Here is a 23668-nt window from a genome sequence, read left to right on the forward strand (position 1 = left end):
TCCGACAACGTCATCCGTACCCCAGAAAACACCGGCATAGTAGTGTCTGGACCAACTCCCGCAGAATCTGGCACCGCTTCTATTTCTAATACCCACAATCAAAGTACACATGCAGCATCTGCTTTGTTCCATAACTGCACCTTTAGTGGACCAATTAATGTCAGCATAACAAACACAAAATAGATAATTCGACAACAATATTAAGTCCACAGCACATATTTTCAAAAATGCCACACAGTGCGCGCTGCCAGTAATTTCTGCTGATGATAATTTATTCACAGCTATTCATATGTAAATTTAGCATTCAGCTTGTTCAGTTTATTCAATTTCTAATTATTTGCTAGTTTCTTGCGTTGTAGAAATAAACTTCCTTTGATTGTGATGATATCTAAACTTGCTGTTCTGTGCGTTTCTGTGTACTGACCACGAGTGTGTGATAAGATAGTAAAAACTGGTTCCAGGGCCCATTTCATCTGATCACTGTGTCGACCAGCCGATGCTCATTACACGTCGTTCCCGATATTCTGGTACAATGTTATCTATACTGTCATATGAATTTGTTTTATAAATTATCATATTATATTTTTTTCAGAGTCGATGTTACAATTGTAGGTATCGTACTTCCTGTCCAGCTGGAGCCAAACCATCAGTAAGGCGCACTACTGTATTTGATTTTGTAAAAATTAATTTTCACTTGTATTTAGCAATATTCACAGAGTTTAACAATGAGTTCACATATTCATCTTTATTTAATTTAGTGGGTTTCACGCATAAATAATTGAAATTTAAATCCAATGAACAATTATTGATTTTACAAAATGTCATCACTAGACCCAATATTGTATGTAACTACGTAGTGTTGCATGTTGTCATCACTGAACCCAATATTATATATAACTACGTAGTGTTGCATGTTGTCATCACTGGACCCAATATTGTATGTAACTACGTAGTGTTGCATGTTGTCATCACTGAACCCAATATTATATATAACTACGTAGTATTGCATGTTGTCATCACTGGACCCAATATAGTATGTAACTACGTAGTGTTGCATGTTGTCATCACTGAACCCAATATTGTATGTAACTACGTAGTGTTGCATGTTGTCATCACTGGACCCAATATTGTATGTAACTACGTAGTGTTGCATGTTGTCATCACTGAACCCAATATAGTATGTAACTACGTAGTATTGCATGTTGTCATCACTGGACTCAATATAGTATATAACTACGTAGTATTGCATGTTGTCATCACTGGACCCAATATTGTATGTAACTACGTAGTGTTGCATGTTGTCATCACTAGACCCATTATTGTATGTAACTACGTAGTGTTGCATGTTGTCATCACTGAACCCAATATTGTATGTAACTACGTAGTGTTGCATGTTGTCATCACTGGACCCAATATTGTATGTAACTACGTAGTGTTGCATGTTGTCATCACTGGACCCAATATTGTATGTAACTACGTAGTGTTGCATGTTGTCATCACTGGACCCAATATTGTATGTAACTACGTAGTGTTGCATGTTAAAGTTTTGTTTTGAATTAATATGCATTTATTTTTAGTTATATGCGTATTTTCAATGCTTTATTTGCATATATAAGGAATTTATTTGAATATTGAGTGACATAATTAAAAAAAATAGCATTATCTTCACATCTATTTTTAAAAAAGAAGAGGAGAGATGGTGTGTCCTGATGAAGAAGATTTGACATGAAATATGATATTTGTAACAGTGATATATCTTAGTCACTTCTTTGTTCTTTCACTAGGGCCCAATATTTCATGATTGTAGGTATTCTATAGGCTGGTACGAGATATCAGGTGGTTGCCGACAACAATGTGTTACTAGGCATGTTGTTTCACGGTGTTGTGCAAATCATTTTGGGCCAGACTGTAGAGGTAAGCCCACCTTCTTCTCTTCTTCACAAAAATTCTCATAAAAAGTGTGCAGAGGAATTGAAAGTCATAATGTAAGATTCCTTGATTCTGATTCAAAATAGTGTACCCATCCATATGTACCCATCCATATGTACCCATCCATATGTGGTCTGTAAAAATTACACATACATTTATCAGCAAAATAGACATCCCATGATGCTTTGGCTCCTGACAAGCATACAAAATAAAAATGCATAATGATATGACTGAATTTCATCCAATGTTTTGGGCTGACTGTGAGAGCCTTGTAATAATGAGCAGTATGTTACCATAGAAACATGCACAAATAATTCTTGAATCATAACATACAACGAGAACTAGTGACAAGTTGTTACACTGTCACAATTGCCCAGGTTAAAACTAAAAATCACTCATGATAGTCTATCCTTCTGAACTTTATCTCACTGAATTCATGTGCACCACATTTTAATTTATTTAAATTTTATATTTATAATACATGTATATTACAGAATGTCCTGGTGGCAGTCGTAATCCTTGTAATGGTCATGGTACATGTAATGATGGTTACGCTAATAGCGGACATTGTTCATGCTCTAGTGGTTTCACTGGTGACGCTTGTGAGATGTGTCAAGCTGGTCGGTTTGGTCCTCAGTGCCAAGGTATGATAACATGTATCACTCATCTTATAAAAATACCTTACAACAATTAATTCTCAATAATTTCTAGAAATTCACTTTCAGATGTTCACCTCTCTGGCAATCATTAAATTTGTGTCATTCAAACATGTCACTCCACCTTTCTGACCTTTGTGTCATTTCTGGCCAATTATTGACTTTGCATCATTCATACCAGATGTCACTTCACCTTTCATATTTATGTTTATTTTAAAGTAAATACAGTATGTGTATCATTCATTGGATTATAATGCATGATGTAATATAGATATAGTAGAGCTAGTTGGAGATATCACCTGAACTGTGCCTTTATAATCACCTGAACTGTGCCTTTAATATCACCTGAACTGTGCCTTTAATATCACCTGAACTGTGCCTTTACTATCACCTGAACTGTGCCTTTAATATCACCTGAACTGTGCCTTTAATATCACCCGAACTGTGCCTTTAATATCACCTGAACTGTGCCTTTAATATCCCTCAAACTGTGCCTTTAATATCCCCTGAACTGTGCCTTTAATCAACTACTGTCATTATTTAATTTCAGAATGTCAGTGTTCAGAATACGGTACTTGTCTGGACGGTATGACTGGAGATGGATCATGTTTCTGTCATTATGGTTGGACTGGTGCTAACTGTGACACCATGTTATCTATCCCATTACCTGTATGTAATCCTCCTTGTCACAGTGATGCTGTGTGTAGACAAGATAATGTATGTCAATGCCATCCACACTATAGTGGCAACGGGAGAACATGTACAGGTAAAAACAATAACCTCCTCTTCTTCCATCCCCATCACCCTCCTCCTCCAAATGTCATGACTTTCATACTCAGGGCCATAATCCCGGTATATTTGATCAATTTCTTTGTCTCAGTGTTGTTGATTTTGTAATAATCTAAATTGTTTAATTTTTGCTGCTATGAATTTTATAGCATTCATAAAGACAAAATTTTACAAAAGTTGCTGACACACCGTGTCGTAGAAACCAGGAGAGATTTCCACTGCTAAAAATTTTGTTGATTTTCACTAAATTAAATAATTAGTTGCATAGTTTCTCTATTTTTCTTTTGATTAAAAAATGATGATTTTGAGATATTTTTCTTGTATAAGCGCCAATAGTGTACTAGTATACCATGCTCTAGCAGCCATTTTGAATTGTTCATACCAATGTCTTTATTGCTAAATTCCTGTTATCTCTTGAATAGTGATACAGCAATGTGAGTTCAAAAACGGTGGTTGTAGTCATCACGCTGACTGTCAACAAATTAACACAACAATCCACTGCAGTTGTCATGAAGACTATACTGGAGATGGTGTCATGTGTAGAGGAGTGGATCGCTGTGAAATTGATAATGGTGGTTGTCATAGAAATGCATCATGTAGATACACTGGGCCTGTGAGTCTATCTATAATTCTTGATTGTCAATACTGCAGGCTTGTGTATACACGTCTACACTTGATTCACATTTTTAGCCCCACTGTCGACTTTGTCAAGCAGAGGTTATCATATGAGTGATTGTCCGTCGTCGTCATACGTCGTCCATGTAAATGTTTTACTTTTCCGACTTCTTCTTGAAAACTACAAGTCTGAATGTTTTGATACTTGGTGTATATGTACCTTGGGTAGACCTCTCTTAGGTTTGTTCATTTCATGTTGATTTCTTCAATTCTCTAATTTTGGTGAATATTTTTGTAATTTTTGGTAAAAAGTGATATTTTCGACTTCTTGTTAAAAACCGCAAATCTGATTGCTTTGATATTACATATATAGGTACTACATGTGGACCTCTCTCAGATTTGTTCGTTTTGTGATGATATCTTTAATTCTCTAATTTTAGTGAATAATTTTGTAATTTTTGGTAAAAAGTGATATTTTTGACTTCTTGTTGAAGTCCAATTGCTTTGATATTACCGGGTATACATATAGGTACTACATGTGGACCTCTGTCAGATTTGTTCATTTCGTGGTGATATCTTCAATTATCTAATTTTGATGAATATTTAGGGGCCCAAGCCCTTAGTGCGAGGCCCCTATTCTTATTGTCGTTTTTTTTCTTTCTTCTTCTTTCTTCCTTCTTCCGTAACTTTTTTGGTCAAGCCGTTTGAAAAAAACGCTGAACCGAATAGTCTGAAAATGGTCTATACTGATAGTCCCTAATGTGAACTGGTGCAACATGCTTTCAGAATTTTGATTGGTCAATTAGTTTGGCAGCCATATTGGATTGAAATAAAACCGGGAGTGGCTGTTTGACCACTTTCTGAGGGTCTAGGCGTCTAGATTTTTTATGGTATATAGTACAACTCTTGTGTAATAGAAATCAGCAATAAAAACTTTAGTGGTCACGTGACTTTTTCCGACATTTTGTTTTTCCTAAAAACGGCAAAAAACACTTAAAAATCTTCTTCTTCAGAACCGCCAAGTAAAATGTTCTTATATTTAGTACTTAGCTTCTATAAGATAAGATAAGATAATTCTTTATTACAACCTTATAGAATGAATTACATATCTATTTTGGTTTATGAAATGCAATAAAGGTGTTAAAATAAACATAACAAGTTAGATATCTAAAATCTACTACAATACAGTTACATGAAATAATGTAAAAAAAAAATATTAATGACCCATTAGGTGGTTTTCTCTAATGGTATTTGCTGTTTTTATAAATTTGATAAGCTCTGTTAGTAAATATTTGTTGTTTGTATTCAATATATGAATGAATTTTTCTTTGTTTGTACAGTGTTGAAAATTGTTAATTTTCTTTGAAAAATGTGAATATAACAACTCTCTTTCATCTGTGTAAAGTTCACATTTTGTGATGTAATGAATTTCATCCTCAAGTAGGTTGCATTTAGTACATTTTCTGTCTTCTGTTTTTATTTTTGGTCTTTTGTGCCTTCCCATCTCGATGTTTAGTTTATGGGCACTTAGTCTCAATTTTGCTAATAGACCAATGTTTTCTTTATTATCAAGGATTTTAATGTATGGTTCAGTATTTATATTTTTCTTCAGTAATGTATAAGTTCTTAGTTTTGAATCTGGTCTTTGATTATCTTGGTTCCATTTATAATTGTAATATTCATTCACTTTTTGTTTAAACTGGTCTTTTTTAATTGTTTCTAAATTCTTAATATCATACAGCTGTTTTATTTTATGCAGATTCATTAACCATGTGTCATTATATTTGTTTTGTTGTTGATCTTTTATTGCATCATATACTAGACTGATTGGGCCATTCTTAATAATATTTTGGTAGTATATGATTGCATTCAGTTGTATTTTTGCTAGTAATGGTAGTCGTCCAATTTCCATTCTACTACCAATGTTACTTGTTCTGTTATTAACATTTAATAATCGTCTACAGAACATTAAATGGTGTTTTTCTGTACACGTTTTGTCCCAGTACTCTGGTCTGCTATTGATTCCCCAAATTTCTGCAGCATAAATGATGCATAAATGATGCATATATGATGCATATTTCTGTTTGAAAAAATTGTTATGATTGGTCACGTGGTTTGGTCGCCATTTTGGATTCCTTCTCAGCAGGAAGTAGTATTTTTACTCATGCCACACTTGAGGGATTATCTTTAATTTTGCTGCATGGCATCTCTATATCAAACTCTTTCAGAAACCCAAAAAAGATTTCAGATCAGTCACATGGTTTGGCCGCCATCTTGGATTTTAGGCAAAATTTACCAAAAGTTTGGGCATTTGTTTCTCAAAGGTTCTTCAACCGATCTAATGGATGTTTTTATATATAGTGTGCCTGGCCATAGCTGCATATGAGAAAAATAATATAAATTTGATGTGTCACATGGTTTTGCCGGCATATTGTATTTTGTGGAAACGGAACATGTGCAATTACATGTGTTGTATTGGTCTGATTTGGCAAAAATTGTGTATGTCAATTCTCCTCCAGAATCGCAATCTTTCCCATGAATGTCACATGACTAGATTGTGTGGCTACACGCCCATGGAGTGGGGGGCTTCTAACCTCATTAATATGCATAACTGCTATATCTTAAGCACTGTTGTAGTTAGGAAGATGAAACCTGCTGAATTATGATGACGTTAAACAAGAGATTTGACTAAAATAACAGATGACTATATATGGTCATGTGAACTCATTATTATGCATAATTGTCATATCTGAAACACTGTCGCAGAGCAGGACATGTAACTAGTGTCATTATGAAGACATTGAATGAAAGATGTAACTGACATAAGAGAATACCATTTATGATTATGTAACCTAATTAATATGCATAAGCACATAGCACCTTGTATATTCTAAAAAACATATCTCAATAACCAAACCAGGTAAATAGAAGGAACCATTGGCATGTCAACCTCATTGTACAAATCATTCAAAGTACCTTAATGGCAATTCAGGTGACCACTTTAATTACGGAATTCGTCTGATAGCTTGGGCCCCTGTGACGCTGCTTGCAGCTTTAATTTTGAATTCTTGTTGAAAACAGCAAGTCCGACTGCTTTGATACTATACATTTTGTTCATTTTCTAATGATATCTTCTGTTATTTAATTGAAATGTGCATTGCTAACAGTGGAGCTATTCCAGCCGACAGGCTGCTTGTTTTGAATTTCTAGAAACTTTTTTGATTTGGTTTGGGGAAGGTTGGGAGACCGTATCATTCAAGGTTTGGTTTGGGGAAGGTTAGGAGACCGTATCATTCAAGGTTTGGTTTGGGGAAGGTTGGGAGACCGTATCATTCAAGGTTTGGTTTGGGGAAGGTTAGGAGACCGTATCATTCAAGGTTTGGTTTGGGGAAGGTTGGGAGACCGTGTCATTCAAGGTTTGGTTTGGGAAAGGTTAGGAGACCGTATCATTCAAGGTTTGGTTTTGGGAAGGTTGGGAGACTGTATTATTCAAGGTTTGGTTTGGGGAAGGTTGGGAGACTGTTACAGTATCATTCAAGGTTTGGTTTGGGGGAAGGTTAGGAGACCGTATCATTCAAGGTTTGGTTTGGGGAAGGTTAGGAGACCGTATCATTCAAGGTTTGGTTTGGGGAAGGTTGGGAGACCGTATCATTCAAGGTTTGGTTTGGTTTGGGGAAGGTTGGGAGACCATATCATTTAAGGTTTGGTTTGGGGAAGGTTAGGAGACCGTATCATTCAAGGTTTGGTTTGGGGAAGGTTAGGAGACCGTATCATTCAAGGTTTGGTTTGGGGAAGGTTGGGAGACCGTATCATTCAAGGTTTGGTTTGGTTTGGGGAAGGTTGGGAGACCGTATCATTTAAGGTTTGGTTTGGGGAAGGTTGGGAGACCGTATCATTCAAGGTTTGGTTTGGGGAAGGTTGGGAGACCGTATCATTCAAGGTTTGGTTTAGGGAAGGTTGGGAGATCGTATCATTCAAGGTTTGGTTTGGGGAAGGTTAGGAGACCGTATCATTCAAGGTTTGGTTTGGGGAAGGTTGGGAGACCGTATCATTCAAGGTTTGGTTTGGTTTGGGGAAGGTTGGGAGACCGTATCATTTAAGGTTTGGTTTGGGGAAGGTTGGGAGACCGTATCATTCAAGGTTTGGTTTGGGGAAGGTTGGGAGACCGTATCATTCAAGGTTTGGTTTGGGGAAGGTTAGGAGACCGTATCATTCAAGGTTTGGTTTAGGGAAGGTTGGGAGATCGTATCATTCAAGGTTTGGTATGGGGAAGGTTAGGAGACCGTATCATTCAAGGTTTGGTTTGGGGAAGGTTGGGAGACCGTATCATTCAAGGTTTGGTTTGGTTTGGGGAAGGTTGGGAGACCGTATCATTCAAGGTTTGGTTTGGGGAAGGTTGGGAGACCATATCATTGAAGGTTTGGTTTGGGGAAGGTTAGGAGACCGTATCATTCAAGGTTTGGTTTGGGGAAGGTTGGGAGACCGTGTCATTCAAGGTTTGGTTTGGGAAAGGTTAGGAGACCGTATCATTCAAGGTTTGGTTTGGGGAAGGTTGGGAGACTGTATCATTCAAGGTGTGGTTTGAGGAAGGTTGGGAGACTGTATCATTCAAGGTTTGGTTTGGGGAAGGTTAGGAGACCGTATCATTCAAGGTTTGGTTTGGGGAAGGTTAGGAGACCGTATCATTCAAGGTTTGGTTTGGGGAAGGTTGGGAGACCGTATCATTCAAGGTTTGGTTTGGTTTGGGGAAGGTTGGGAGACCGTATCATTTAAGGTTTGGTTTGGAGAAGGTTAGGAGACCGTATCATTCAAGGTTTGGTTTGGGGAAGGTTAGGAGACCGTATCATTCAAGGTTTGGTTTGGGGAAGGTTGGGAGACCGTATCATTCAAGGTTTGGTATGGGGAAGGTTAGGAGACCGTATCATTCAAGGTTTGGTTTGGGGAAGGTTGGGAGACCGTATCATTCAAGGTTTGGTTTGGTTTGGGGAAGGTTGGGAGACCGTATCATTCAAGGTTTGGTTTGGGGAAGGTTAGGAGACCGTATCATTCAAGGTTTGGTTTGGGGAAGGTTAGGAGACAGTATCATTCAAGGTTTGGTTTGGGGAAGGTTGGGAGACCGTATCATTCAAGGTTTGGTTTGGGGAAGGTTAGGAGACCATATCATTCAAGGTTTGGTTTAGGGAAGGTTAGGAGACCGTATCATTCAAGGTTTGGTTTAGGGAAGGTTAGGAGATCGTATCATCCAAGGTTTGGTTTGGGGAAGGTTAGGAGATCATATCATCCAAGGTTTGGTTTACAATTAGCATCACAAAACTTCCACACATAAAAAAGATAATCCCAATAATTCCTCATTCATAACTAATTTCTTTTCATCAATATATATATTGCACAGAACTCCAATTATTGTAGTTGTATATATCCATACCATGGTGATGGGATCGACTGTACTTTATCTATACCACCAATACAACCCTGTGTTAATGGATTCAGCAGTGAATGCTCAGAGAATGCTTACTGTAATTATATCCTTCCATCAGGTGAGTAGTCTATTGCAAATCATTGTAGTTGCATGGCATAATTTCTTTTTTAATTTTAGACCATTTTAATGAGTCGGTAAAAATCCTAAAATTTTGTTGCCGTAACAATTTCTCTGCTGTCATATGATATTGTGTGTCAGCAATTTTTGCAAATCGTTGTAGTTGCATGACATAACTTCTTTCTTAATTTTAGACCATTTTAATGAGTCGGTAAAAATCCTGAAATTTTGTTGCCGTGACAATTTCTCTGCTGTCATATGAAATCGTGAAACTATCCGTTTTTACACAATCTGGGAAGTTTGAATTACTAAATGAAGTACAGGACAACAAAGCTGAAATATCCCAGACCCAATACATACCAAAAATTATATCTCAAAAGTAAATATTTGTTTTTTATATTTAAAATCTAATCGGACCAGGAGTGAGAACTCTAAATATCCAAAGAAATGTTCACTGGCATTCTGCAAGTATCCCACATTTTGTACATTGAAAACAACACCAACAAATTCTATTTAATTATTTGATCTTCCATCTGATATTGCTCACTGGGTTAAGTTATATTTTTATCTGTTTTGTTGTTGTTATTTTTTTTACGCATACCTTCAATAATGAAAGATTGCGGTCAATAAACTTATTATTATATAAAAACAAGATTTTTTGATTTTCCTAAAATAAATCACAAAAATTAAAATAAAAATATATAGTGTGAAAAAAATCACCAGAAAACCCCTGGGAATCAAGTAGTCAGTAGGTTTAGCTCAAAATGTTTATACTACGAATAGCATTTTGGTGTTTTAATTTTTACAGATGCTCTTCCATATGGAGATGTCAGATGTATCTGTAAATCAAACTATATTGGCAATGGTACAATGTGTAATGGCAATGTATATGAAACACTAGCCTCTATTAGATTTATTAGTGAGTTTTTCAGGGTAAGTACACCATAATCAGTTCTTGTTAAAACTTGCTATGAAAATTATTTTATTGTCTGTATGCATGCATGGTCACTGAGTTGGTTGGTATTGGTGTTTTGAATGCATGGTCACTGAGTTGGTTGGTATTGTCTGTATGAATGCATGGTCACTGAGTTGGTTGGTATTGGTGTTTTGAATGCATGGTCACTGAGTTGGTTGGTATTGTCTATGAATGCATGGTCACTGAGTTGGTTGGTATTGTCTGTATGAATGCATGGTCACTGAGTTGGTTATTATTGGTGTTTTGAATGCATGGTCACTTATTTGGTTTGTATTGGTGTTTTGAATGCATGGTCACTGAGTTGGTTATTATTGGTGTTTTGAATGCATGGTCACTTAGTTGGTATTGGTGTTTTGAATGCATGGTCACTGAGTTGGTTGGTATTGTCTGTATGAATGCATGGTCACTGAGTTGGTTGGTATTGGTGTTTTCAATGCATGGTCACTGAGTTGGTTGGTATTGGTGTTTTGAATGCATGGTCACTGAGTTGGTTGGTATTGTCTATGAATGCATGGTCACTGAGTTGGTTGGTATTGTCTGTATGAATGCATGGTCACTGAGTTGGTTATTATTGGTGTTTTGAATGCATGGTCACTTAGTTGGTTTGTATTGGTGTTTTGAATGCATGGTCACTGAGTTGGTTTGTATTGGTGTTTTGAATGCATGGTCACTTAGTTGGTTGGTATTGTCTGTATGAATGCATGGTCACTGAGTTGGTTGGTATTGGTGTTTTGAATGCATGGTCACTGAGTTGGTTGGTATTGTCTGTATGAATGCATGGTCACTGAGTTGCTTGGTATTGGTGTTTTGAATGCATGGTCACTGAGTTGCTTGGTATTGGTGTTTTGAATGCATGGTCACTGAGTTGGTTGGTATTGGTGTTTTGAAAGCATGGTCACTGAGTTGCTTGGTATTGGTGTTTTGAATGCATGGTCACTGAGTTGGTTGGTATTGGTGTTTTGAAAGCATGGTCACTGAGTTGGTTGGTATTGTCTGTATGAATGCATGGTCACTGAGTTGGTTGGTATTGGTGTTTTGAATGCATGGTCACTGAGTTGGTTGGTATTGTCTGTATGAATGCATAGTCACTGAGTTGGTTGGTATTGGTGTTTTGAATGCATGGTCACTTAGTTGGTTGGTATTGTCTGTATGAATGCATGGTCACTGAGTTGGTTGGTATTGGTGTTTTGAATGCATGGTCACTGAGTTGGTTGGTATTGTCTGTATGAATGCATGGTCACTGAGTTGCTTGGTATTGGTGTTTTGAATGCATGGTCACTGAGTTGCTTGGTATTGGTGTTTTGAATGCATGGTCACTGAGTTGGTTGGTATTGGTGTTTTGAAAGCATGGTCACTGAGTTGGTTGGTATTGTCTGTGTGAATGCATGGTCACTGAGTTGGTTGGTATTGGTGTTTTGAATGCATGGTCACTGAGTTGGTTGGTATTGGTGTTTTGAAAGCATGGTCACTGAGTTGGTTGGTATTGTCTGTATGAATGCATAGTCACTGAGTTGGTTGGTATTGGTGTTTTGAATGCATGGTCACTGAGTTGGTTGGTATTGGTGTTTTGAATGCATGGTCACTGAGTTGGTTGGTATTGGTGTTTTGAATGCATGGTCACTGAGTTGGTTGGTATTGTCTGTATGAATGCATGGTCACTGAGTTGGTTGGTATTGGTGTTTTGAATGCATGATCACTGAGTTGGTTGGTATTGGTGTTTTGAATGCATGGTCACTGAGTTGGTTGGTATTGGTGTTTTGAATGCATGGTCACTGAGTTGGTTGGTATTGTCTGTATGAATGCATGGTCACTGAGTTGGTTGGTATTGGTGTTTTCAATGCATGGTCACTGAGTTGGTTGGTATTGGTGTTTTGAATGCATGGTCACTGAGTTGGTTGGTATTGTCTGTATGAATGCATGGTCACTGAGTTGGTTGGTATTGGTGTTTTGAATGCATGGTCACTGAGTTGGTTGGTATTGTCTATGAATGCATGGTCACTGAGTTGGTTGGTATTGTCTGTATGAATGCATGGTCACTGAGTTGGTTATTATTGGTGTTTTGAATGCATGGTCACTTAGTTGGTTTGTATTGGTGTTTTGAATGCATGGTCACTGAGTTGGTTTGTATTGGTGTTTTGAATGCATGGTCACTTAGTTGGTTGGTATTGTCTGTATGAATGCATGGTCACTGAGTTGGTTGGTATTGGTGTTTTGAATGCATGGTCACTGAGTTGGTTGGTATTGTCTGTATGAATGCATGGTCACTGAGTTGCTTGGTATTGGTGTTTTGAATGCATGGTCACTGAGTTGCTTGGTATTGGTGTTTTGAATGCATGGTCACTGAGTTGGTTGGTATTGGTGTTTTGAAAGCATGGTCACTGAGTTGCTTGGTATTGGTGTTTTGAATGCATGGTCACTGAGTTGGTTGGTATTGGTGTTTTGAAAGCATGGTCACTGAGTTGGTTGGTATTGTCTGTATGAATGCATGGTCACTGAGTTGGTTGGTATTGGTGTTTTGAATGCATGGTCACTGAGTTGGTTGGTATTGTCTGTATGAATGCATAGTCACTGAGTTGGTTGGTATTGGTGTTTTGAATGCATGGTCACTTAGTTGGTTGGTATTGTCTGTATGAATGCATGGTCACTGAGTTGGTTGGTATTGGTGTTTTGAATGCATGGTCACTGAGTTGGTTGGTATTGTCTGTATGAATGCATGGTCACTGAGTTGCTTGGTATTGGTGTTTTGAATGCATGGTCACTGAGTTGCTTGGTATTGGTGTTTTGAATGCATGGTCACTGAGTTGGTTGGTATTGGTGTTTTGAAAGCATGGTCACTGAGTTGGTTGGTATTGTCTGTGTGAATGCATGGTCACTGAGTTGGTTGGTATTGGTGTTTTGAATGCATGGTCACTGAGTTGGTTGGTATTGGTGTTTTGAAAGCATGGTCACTGAGTTGGTTGGTATTGTCTGTATGAATGCATAGTCACTGAGTTGGTTGGTATTGGTGTTTTGAATGCATGGTCACTGAGTTGGTTGGTATTGGTGTTTTGAATGCATGGTCACTGAGTTGGTTGGTATTGGTGTTTTGAATGCATGGTCACTGAGTTGGTTGGTATTGTCTGTATGAATGCATGGTCACTGAGTTGGTTGGTATTGGTGTTTTGAATGCATGATCACTGAGTTGGTTGGTATTGGTGTTTTGAATGCATGGTCACTGAGTTGGTTGGTATTGGTGTTTTGAATGCATGGTCACTGAGTTGGTTGGTATTGTCTGTATGAATGCATGGTCACTGAGTTGGTTGGTATTGGTGTTTTGAATGCATGGTCACTGAGTTGGTTGGTATTGTCTGTATGAATGCATGGTCACTGAGTTGGTTGGTATTGGTGTTTTGAATGCATGGTCACTGAGTTGGTTGGTATTGGTGTTTTGAATGCATGGTCATTGAGTTGGTTGGTATTGTCTGTATGAATGCATGGTCACTGAGTTGGTTGGTATTGGTGTTTTGAATGCATAGTCACTGAGTTGGTTGGTATTGGTGTTTTGAATGCATGGTCACTGAGTTGGTTGGTATTGGTGTTTTGAATGCATGGTCATTGAGTTGGTTGGTATTGGTGTTTTGAATGCATGGTCACTGAGTTGGTTGGTATTGGTGTTTTGAATGCATGGTCACTGAGTTGGTTGGTATTGTCTGTGTGAATGCATGGTCACTGAGTTGGTTGGTATTGGTGTTTTGAATGCATGGTCACTGAGTTGGTTGGTATTGGTGTTTTGAATGCATGGTCACTGAGTTGGTTGGTATTGGTGTTTTGAATGCATGGTCACTGAGTTGGTTGGTATTGGTGTTTTGAAAGCATGGTCACTGAGTTGGTTGGTATTGTCTGTATGAATGCATAGTCACTGAGTTGGTTGGTATTGGTGTTTTGAATGCATGGTCACTGAGTTGGTTGGTATTGGTGTTTTGAATGCATGGTCACTGAGTTGGTTGGTATTGGTGTTTTGAATGCATGGTCACTGAGTTGGTTGGTATTGTCTGTATGAATGCATGGTCACTGAGTTGGTTGGTATTGGTGTTTTGAATGCATGATCACTGAGTTGGTTGGTATTGGTGTTTTGAATGCATGGTCACTGAGTTGGTTGGTATTGGTGTTTTGAATGCATGGTCACTGAGTTGGTTGGTATTGTCTGTATGAATGCATGGTCACTGAGTTGGTTGGTATTGGTGTTTTGAATGCATGGTCACTGAGTTGGTTGGTATTGTCTGTATGAATGCATGGTCACTGAGTTGGTTGATATTGGTGTTTTGAATGCATGGTCACTGAGTTGGTTGGTATTGGTGTTTTGAATGCATGGTCACTGAGTTGGTTGGTATTGTCTGTATGAATGCATGGTCACTGAGTTGGTTGGTATTGGTGTTTTGAATGCATGGTCACTGAGTTGGTTATTATTGGTGTTTTGAATGCATGGTCACTGAGTTGGTTGGTGTTGGTGTTTTGAATGCATGGTCACTGAGTTGGCTGGTATTGGTGTTATGAATGCATGGTCACTGAGTTGGTTGGTATTGGTGTTTTGAATGCATGGTCACTGAGTTGGTTGGTATTGGTGTTTTGAATGCATGGTCACTGAGTTGGTTGATATTGGTGTTTTGAATGCATGGTCACTGAGTTGGTTGGTGTTGGTGTTTTGAATGCATGGTCACTGAGTTGGCTGGTATTGGTGTTATGAATGCATGGTCACTGAGTTGGTTGGTATTGGTGTTTTGAATGCATGGTCACTGAGTTGGTTGATATTGGTGTTTTGAATGCATGGTCACTGAGTTGGTTATTATTGGTGTTTTGAATGCATGGTCACTGAGTTGGTTATTATTGGTGTTTTGAATGCATGGTCACTGAGTTGGTTGGTGTTGGTGTTTTGAATGCATGGTCACTGAGTTGGCTGGTATTGGTGTTATGAATGCATGGTCACTGAGTTGGTTGGTATTGGTGTTTTGAATGCATGGTCACTGAGTTGGTTGATATTGGTGTTTTGAATGCATGGTCACTGAGTTGGTTGGTATTGGTGTTTTGAATGCATGGTCACTGAGTTGGTTGGTATTGTCTGTATGAATGCATGGTCACTGAGTTGGTTGGTATTGGTGTTTTGAATGCATGGTCACTGAGTTGGTTATTATTGGTGTTTTGAATGCATGGTCACTGAGTTGGTTGGTGTTGGTGTTTTGAATGCATGGTCACTGAGTTGGCTGGTATTGGTGTTATGAATGCATGGTCACTGAGTTGGTTGGTATTGTCTGTATGAATGCATGGTCACTGAGTTGGTTGGTAATGGTGTTTTGAATGCATGGTCACTGAGTTGGTTATTATTGGTGTTTTGAATGCATGGTCACTGAGTTGGTTGGTGTTGGTGTTTTGAATGCATGGTCACTGAGTTGGCTGGTATTGGTGTTATGAATGCATGGTCACTGAGTTGGTTGGTATTGTCTGTATGAATGCATGGTCACTGAGTTGGTTGGTATTGGTGTTTTGAATGCATGGTCACTGAGTTGGTTGGTATTGTCTGTATGAATGCATGGTCACTGAGTTGGTTGGTATTTGTGTTTTGAATGCATGGTCACTGAGTTGCTTGGTAATGGTGTTTTGAATGCATGGTCACTGAGTTGGTTGGTATTGGTGTTTTGAATGCATGGTCACTGAATTGGTTGGTATTGGTGTTTTGAATGCATGGTCACTGAGTTGGTTGATATTGGTGTTTTGAATGCATGGTCACTGAGTTGGTTGGTATTGGTGTTTTGAAAGCATGGTCACTGAGTTGGTTGGTATTGTCTGTATGAATGCATGGTCACTGAGTTGGTTGGTATTGTCTGTATGAATGCATGGTCACTGAGTTGGTTGGTATTGTCTGTATAAATGCATGGTCACTGAGTTGGTTGGTATTGTCTGTATGAATGCATGGTCACTGAGTTGGTTGGTATTGGTGTTTTGAATGCATGGTCACTGAGTTGGTTGGTATTGGTGTTTTGAATGCATGGTCACTGAGTTGGTTGGTATTGGTGTTTTGAATGCATGGTCACTGAGTTGGTTGATATTAGTGTTTTGAATGCATGGTCACTGAGTTGGTTGGTATTGGTGTTTCAGTAAATTTGTCGTTGATAATTAGACAAAAAGCATCGTTTTTTTTGCTTCTTTTATCTAAGAAATGTTTAATGACAGAATGGTTACAGCACTGTCGCCTACCTTTGGCCCAGAAAAAAGAAAAAGCTTCTGGATACTTATTTTTTTCCGAAAACTCGTTAGTTCCTGTTTGGATGTAGTTTCACCTCCTTCATTTCATTCACATCTGTATCACGGACACGTCTTGCCCAGTTGTCTTCAAACTTCACACACATTATATCCTACATTTGCATATTTCATGATCCAATTCAAGATGGCTGATTGGTGGCCATTTTAGAGCTAATAATTCATAAAAATCAAGCATTTCTGCCATTCCAGAACCAAAACTCACTTATACATAAACATATAGTACATCATTCAAGCTTGATTTGTTTAACATAATGAGTCCTTGATGGTCACTTAGTTGGTTTGTATTGGTGTTTTGAATGCATTTTTTTAAAGATCTCCTCCAAAATGGCCAATGGGTGACTGGTGGCTGTTTTATAGCAAATTCTGTTTCAGGGCCTTGGCTCATCACATTCAAACTTCACAAATACATCATGTCACACATATTTCATTAAAATTTGGTTTGTACATCGAACATGCGGGACCTTGATGCATGTATTTTTTTCTTTCCTGATCTGATTCAAAGATTTTTTTTGGCAAATGATGTTCCACGGCCATACAATGTATATCTATGAAATGCCGTGACCAATCACATTTAACACAAATGTACATAATCAACCTTTTGTGATATCTGTTGTTTAGCTCATAAGAAATCACTTTGAAAAAATACCAACAGGGACTGTGTCATTTCCACTGACTTGTTTATTTATTTAATCTGATGTGATACTGAATTGTGTTTCTGTAGGCAATCATGCGATCTGAAACCACTGATGGAGATGAATTAATTAAAATATTCCAAGATGTCACCTCAAAACTGACGCTATTTATACCAATAGATGGCAGCATGCCACCAAATAGTGTAAGTATAATATGGTAGAATAATTTGATTCAGACCTTCATCTCCCTTAAATCCCTCTCATACTCCTAACTCACACCCATCCCTCTCACTCCTCCCGCTCACTCCTCCCTCTCACTCCTCCCTCTCATTCCTCCCTCTCACTTCTCCCTCTCACTTCTCCCTCCCATTCCTCCCTCTCACTCCTCCTCTCACTCCTCCTTCTCACCTCTCCCTCCCACTCCTCCCTCCCACTTCTCCCTCCCATTCCTCCCTCTCACTCCTCCTCTCACTCCTCCTTCTCACTTCTCCCTCCCACTCCTCCCTCTCACTCCTCCTCTCACTCCTCCTTCTCACTCCTCCTTCTCACTTCTCCCTCTCACTTCTCCCTCTCACTCTCCCTCTCACTCCTCCCTCTCACTCCTCCCTCTCACTTTTCCCTCTCACTCTTCTCTCTCACTTCTCCCTCTCACTTCTCCCTCTCACTTCTCCCTCTCACTTCTCCCTCTCACTTCTCCCACTCACTTCTCCCACTCACTCCTCCCTCTCACTCCTCCCTCTCACTTCTCCCTCTCACTTCTCCCTCTCACTCCTCCTTCTCACCTCTCCCTCCCACTCCTCCCTCCCACTTCTCCCTCCCATTCCTCCCTCTCACTCCTCCTCTCACTCCTCCTTCTCACTTCTCCCTCCCACTCCTCCCTCTCACTCCTCCTCTCACTCCTCCTTCTCACTCCTCCTTCTCACTTCTCCCTCTCACTTCTCCCTCTCACTTCTCCCTCTCACTTCTCCCTCTCACTTCTCCCTCTCACTTCTCCCTCTCACCTCTCCCTCTTAATCCTCCCTGGCACCCTTTCCTCATACTCCTCCCTCAAACACTTCCTTCTTACCCCCCGCCCCCAACTGAATCCCACTACACTCCTCTCACCGTTCACTCCTCCCTCATACTGTTTGCCCACACCTCTTTCTCTAACTCTTACTCCTCCCTCACATTTCTTAATTACATCCCCTCTCCTCCCTCACACTTCTTACTCACACCACCAGTCCTCCCTCACACTCCTCGCTCACGTAACTCCTTTTCACTCGTCCCTCTTACTTTACCCTCACAGTTCTTACTCACACTCCTCAATGCTTCCTCACACACCTCCCCTCACACTCTTTACTCGCCTCTCGCTGTCACTACCCCTCCCCCCTACTACCTTGCCCACACCCTTCTTATCTCACTTGTCTCTCACACTTACTCTCAACTCCCTGTCAACCCGCTCTCACATCTCCCTGTCAACCCGCCCTCACATCTCCCTGTCAACCCGCCCTCACATCTCCCTGTCAACCCGCCCTCACATCTCTCTGTCAACCCGCCCTCACATCTCCCTGTCAACACGCCCTCACATCTCCCTGTCAACCCGCCTTCACATCTCCCTGTCAACCCGCCCTCACATCTCTCTGTCAACCCGCCCTCACATCTCCCTGTCAACCCGCCATCACATCTCCCTGTCAACCCGCCCTCACATCTCCCTGTCAACCCGCCCTCACATCTCTCTGTCAACCCGCCCTCACATCTCCCTGTCAACCCGCCATCACATCTCCCTGTCAACCCGCCCTCACATCCTTTAACTTTTTCCACAAACTCCACTTCATTCCTTCCACTTGTTACTTATTTCATCACATCTCTCCTGATGTCCTTTTTAACATTCTTCCCTATCACTTCACCCTGACTTCTCTCTATATAAACATTCCTTCTTCTACTCCCTCACATCCTCCCTCTCACATTCTCTCCTGACAATACTTGTGCTTCCTCAAACCTCTTCCCTCCTTTTTTACCAACTCCTTTACTCCTCTCACTCATCCCTCGCTTCTCCCTCACACACCTCACTCACATCTATCTTCTCACAATCAAATATTAATACGCTCAAAATAATTGCTTTAATTATCACAATTACAACACGTATCACTCCACACTTAACATAGTCCTTGTTTTTGTCACACAGACTTTTGATATTCAAGGAATCAAAAGCCATATTATCAATAATGTACCAGCAATGATGAAAAAAGATTTTGAAAACAACAGAAAATATTCTACCATGAATGAGCATGATGATATTTCGCTTTACGAAAGTAGACAGGTATGTATATGGTATGACAACATTTTCTACAACCAACCAATCGATTTTAATATATAGAAAACCAAGGCATGTGCATGTCCCGAAAGTTTGTTTACGTTGCTCTTTCATTGAAAATTCACTGTTATATGATATATGCAAATGAGTTGCTGGCCTCAGTACGGTGTGGCGGTTTGTGAATTCCTGTCCTGGCTTCCTGTTTATTTACCTCTAGCACGATCAACTAGCCTTGTAACTACAAAAAACAGACAAGACTAAAAAGAATGGCAAAAAGTGGCTTAGTGTGAAATATTTTTATTTTTTTTCGTGAATGAGGAATAAATGGCGAGATAGCGTGATTTCATTTTCGTGCAAAACAGAGTCACATTTTATTTTTGTTTTCTTGTCGACAAAACAAAACAGTCATGATGTCACAAAGTACGTTCTAGAATAAGGTATTTCTATAGGCCATCTCGTCTGCAGTTGAATGCCTGCCTCGATTTACAGTAGTTTTTTTTGCAATGTGACTTCATTTTGAATTTGTCTTGAAATTGAGTAGTTAAAACTGTGAATAGCCATTGTGTAGAAAATTATTACTAAAATATTCTTTGAAACACAATACATTACACACAAAAATTCAAACTGTAGTTTGCACTTTGCACAGTTCGTTTTTACTAAGGATAGTGAAAAACAGTGCGTCATAAAATATAATTTGTTAAGGTTAGAGAAAACTTTAAATTTAAACTCCGCCTTAAACGCAAACCACCCATATGGATTGGCTTTACATAACCCATTATGCCTCTCCTTTAGTGATAACACAATGACTGTTTTCATGCAAGGTTGTAACTTCGTGAATGATTTTTATTGTCAGTTTCCCTCAAATTATAAATACAGTGGCCCCTCGCTAAGTCGCGCCTCGGTAAGTCGCGATTCGGCTAAGTCGCGGGTACTTGGATGGCTCCCAAAATTTCTATTGTGTTTTGACAGCAATTTTGAAGTACAAAGACTAATGTTTCGTGGCATAGTGTTTTTAACTAACCGTTAAAGAGACAACTTAACACCTATTGTCCGTCAATTGCTGAGACGCAATGAGCAACAGTGGCCTTACTCAAGGTGTCAACAGGGGTGTCGAGTAGTGACCGTACGTACTTCTTGGCCGGTCCCATTTTGGTATACCTCTACAAAAACTCGCTACAATGAGTTGAATTCATAGAATTCTGATCTCTATTTCTCAATTGAGCAGCATGTCAAAGCGAAAGCTATACAGCCTGTTCGTACGCCATAAACTCACGGCGATCGACCGTGTCAAACCAAGTTAAGGGTTGCACGTGGTTGAGCCCACTATTCGTGGGTGGGTAAAAAATGAAAAGTAAATTTGTTTTCAAAGTTGACCAAGAGGCGGGACTGAACAGAAAAACAAGCGAAAGTGTCCGACAATGATGACACCGATAAAGCTGTTTACGTTTCTTTAAGAACGGTCTGCCGGAACTCCACTATCTGGTCCCATCACCCAATGCAAAGCATACAACTCAGATATGACGACTTTGAATTTAAGGCCAGTTCAGGGTGGTTCTTCCGATGGCAAAGAAGACACGCTATCGACACACGCAGTCTCAATCCAAGGCGAAGCTCGATCTGGGAACATTGACGCTGTCGGATCTTTTCCCGAAAAACTGAGAGAAATTATCTATGAAGGTGGTTATTTTGACGAACATGTTTATAATTGCGATGAAACTGGTTTATTTTGGAAGCTGTTACCGTCGAAGTCGCAAGCAACAGCAAGCGGCCCACATAATATCAGACACAAACAAAATAATCAACGCAATGTTTACAGCAAACATAATCATGATTTTATTCGAATACTGCCTGACACATGTGATGATACATCAATTAACTAAACCGAGGGTTTATATGTGCTTTTTATATGTTTTTCAATGCACGACCTCCCTCTTTCACGACGTCCCTCGGTAAGTCGCGGCCCTCGATAAGTCGCGGTTTTTGCTTGGATCCCAACACCCGCGACTTAGCGAGGGGCCACTGTATTTGAATTTTTTTTCCGTGGCGATTAAAAATCATCAAGCATCGGAGTGTGGTGAATTTTGACATTTAGTAGGGATACGATAGCCATTTTTGTGGACAATAGATGTCACTTTCATAAAACAAGCCTTATCTCTGTTCGTGTTTTCTGGTGTTTCAGAGAGTTTGAAACTTAATTAGCTCTCAAATTTGACCTGAATTTTGTACACTATTTCTACGACGTCTTTACAAACAAAAGAATGCCCAGCTTATTTTTAAAGCTTTGCATTCTAGGACAATGGCATACAAACAACAGTCGTGGGAGCTACCTATTCAATGTTCAGGGCAAACTGAAGATAAGTGGATAATTTTGCCGATGCTCATAATTAAAATTGCTTTAAAAGTCCCAAATGTTTGTGCCTGTTTCCTATAATTTAAAATCATTTTTTGAGTATGTTCTACTATTCACAGAGCAATAAAAAATTTACCCACGAACCTGAATCTATTCAATGGGTTTATAGTTTGCTACTGAAGATGTAAGATTACATTAGAACTCATTGTTTTACTGACAAATTAACTGAATACCCTGTGAATATGCAGTAACCTCACATAAAGCATTGCATATTAATTTGAGTAATAAGAGTTTTGCTCTAGCATCATTATAAACTAATTACTATATTGTCTTTTTGTTAAGGATAATTGGTATGCAAATCGCATTCAAATACTGGAGTTTGATATACCTACTACCAATGGTTACATACACATTATAAAAAAACCATTATCAAAACCACTGCCTGAAGCAGCTATTAACCGTCCGGTAAGTGCCTAAGAATACAAAAGTATAAATTACACAAAAGTATAAATTATGTACATCTCTATATTTGGTCTGGCCTTAGCAATGGTCTATGCTGGACATATTCTTGATCTGTGTAGAATATGTATGAATGAAAATGTTTTCTTGATTAAGTGTCATATTTCGTTGACACCTACACTTAATTTGTTGACACCTAGATATAATTTGCTGACACCTACACATAATTTGCTGACACCTACACATAATTTGCTGACACCTACACATAATTTGCTGACACCTACACATAAATTGATGACACCTACACTTAATTTGTTGACACCTGGACATAATTAATTTAAGAATCCCTACAATGATTTGTTGACACCTACACATAATTTGTTGATACTTGCACATATTTTGTTGACACCTACACTTAATTTGTTGACACCTAGATATAATTTAATGAACACCTACTCATGATTTGTTGACACCTACACATAATTTGATGACGCCAACGCATAATTTGTTGACACATACACATAATGTGATGACTTGCATACAAATGATTTGTTGACACCTACACTTAATTTGTTGACACCTACACATAATTTGTTGACACCCACACATAATTTGATGACGCCAACGCATAATTTGTTGACACATACGCATAATTTGATGACTTGCATACAAATGATTTGTTGACACCTACTCATAATATGTTGACGCCTACACTTAATTTGTTGACACCTGCACATGATATTTTACATGTATATGAGTTTTTACATTCAATTCTTGTATTTATCCTCTAGTACAAACATGAATCGCATAGTGGACTGAATAGAATCATAGCAGTGGTTGTGCTGAGTGTCGTAGTATTATTGGTGATAGTATTGTTAGCTTATATTTGGCACCGCAGAAAAAGAAGGAAGTTAAGCTTCCCTGAAAATCACATTGCCTCATTCACAAGGGTAAGAATTAAAAAAATCTTTAAAATGCTCATTCTATTCCATAATTAGGATTCTTATTAAGGGAAAGCTTGTTTGTTTTCCCTGCATTGTGATATTGTCACAAGAGCATGTACCTTTATAAAAAGAATACTTGTTTCCGGGATAGTGTACATTCCATCTTACTGGATTTATGATTGTCTTATAACACAG

General features: G+C 38.9%; 1 protein-coding gene across 1 annotated transcript in view; it reads left to right on the forward strand.

Moving 5' to 3' along the window:
- LOC144355835 (stabilin-2-like) overlaps positions 1–23668 on the forward strand; it is a 108795-nt gene that overhangs the window by 81430 nt on the left and 3697 nt on the right. Inside the window, exons 48-58 of the mRNA XM_085497285.1 lie at positions 593–649; positions 1785–1914; positions 2424–2573; positions 3136–3351; positions 3797–3987; positions 9382–9526; positions 10334–10458; positions 17517–17630; positions 19592–19726; positions 22413–22535; positions 23321–23479. Coding sequence (XP_085353411.1) covers positions 593–649; positions 1785–1914; positions 2424–2573; positions 3136–3351; positions 3797–3987; positions 9382–9526; positions 10334–10458; positions 17517–17630; positions 19592–19726; positions 22413–22535; positions 23321–23479 — 1545 coding nt within the window. The remainder of the gene's footprint in view (positions 1–592; positions 650–1784; positions 1915–2423; positions 2574–3135; positions 3352–3796; positions 3988–9381; positions 9527–10333; positions 10459–17516; positions 17631–19591; positions 19727–22412; positions 22536–23320; positions 23480–23668) is intronic.

Source organism: Saccoglossus kowalevskii, chromosome 3 (assembly GCF_978046115.1).
Source record: "Saccoglossus kowalevskii chromosome 3, keSacKowa6.1, whole genome shotgun sequence".
In the NCBI taxonomy this organism is placed as follows: domain Eukaryota; kingdom Metazoa; phylum Hemichordata; class Enteropneusta; family Harrimaniidae; genus Saccoglossus; species Saccoglossus kowalevskii.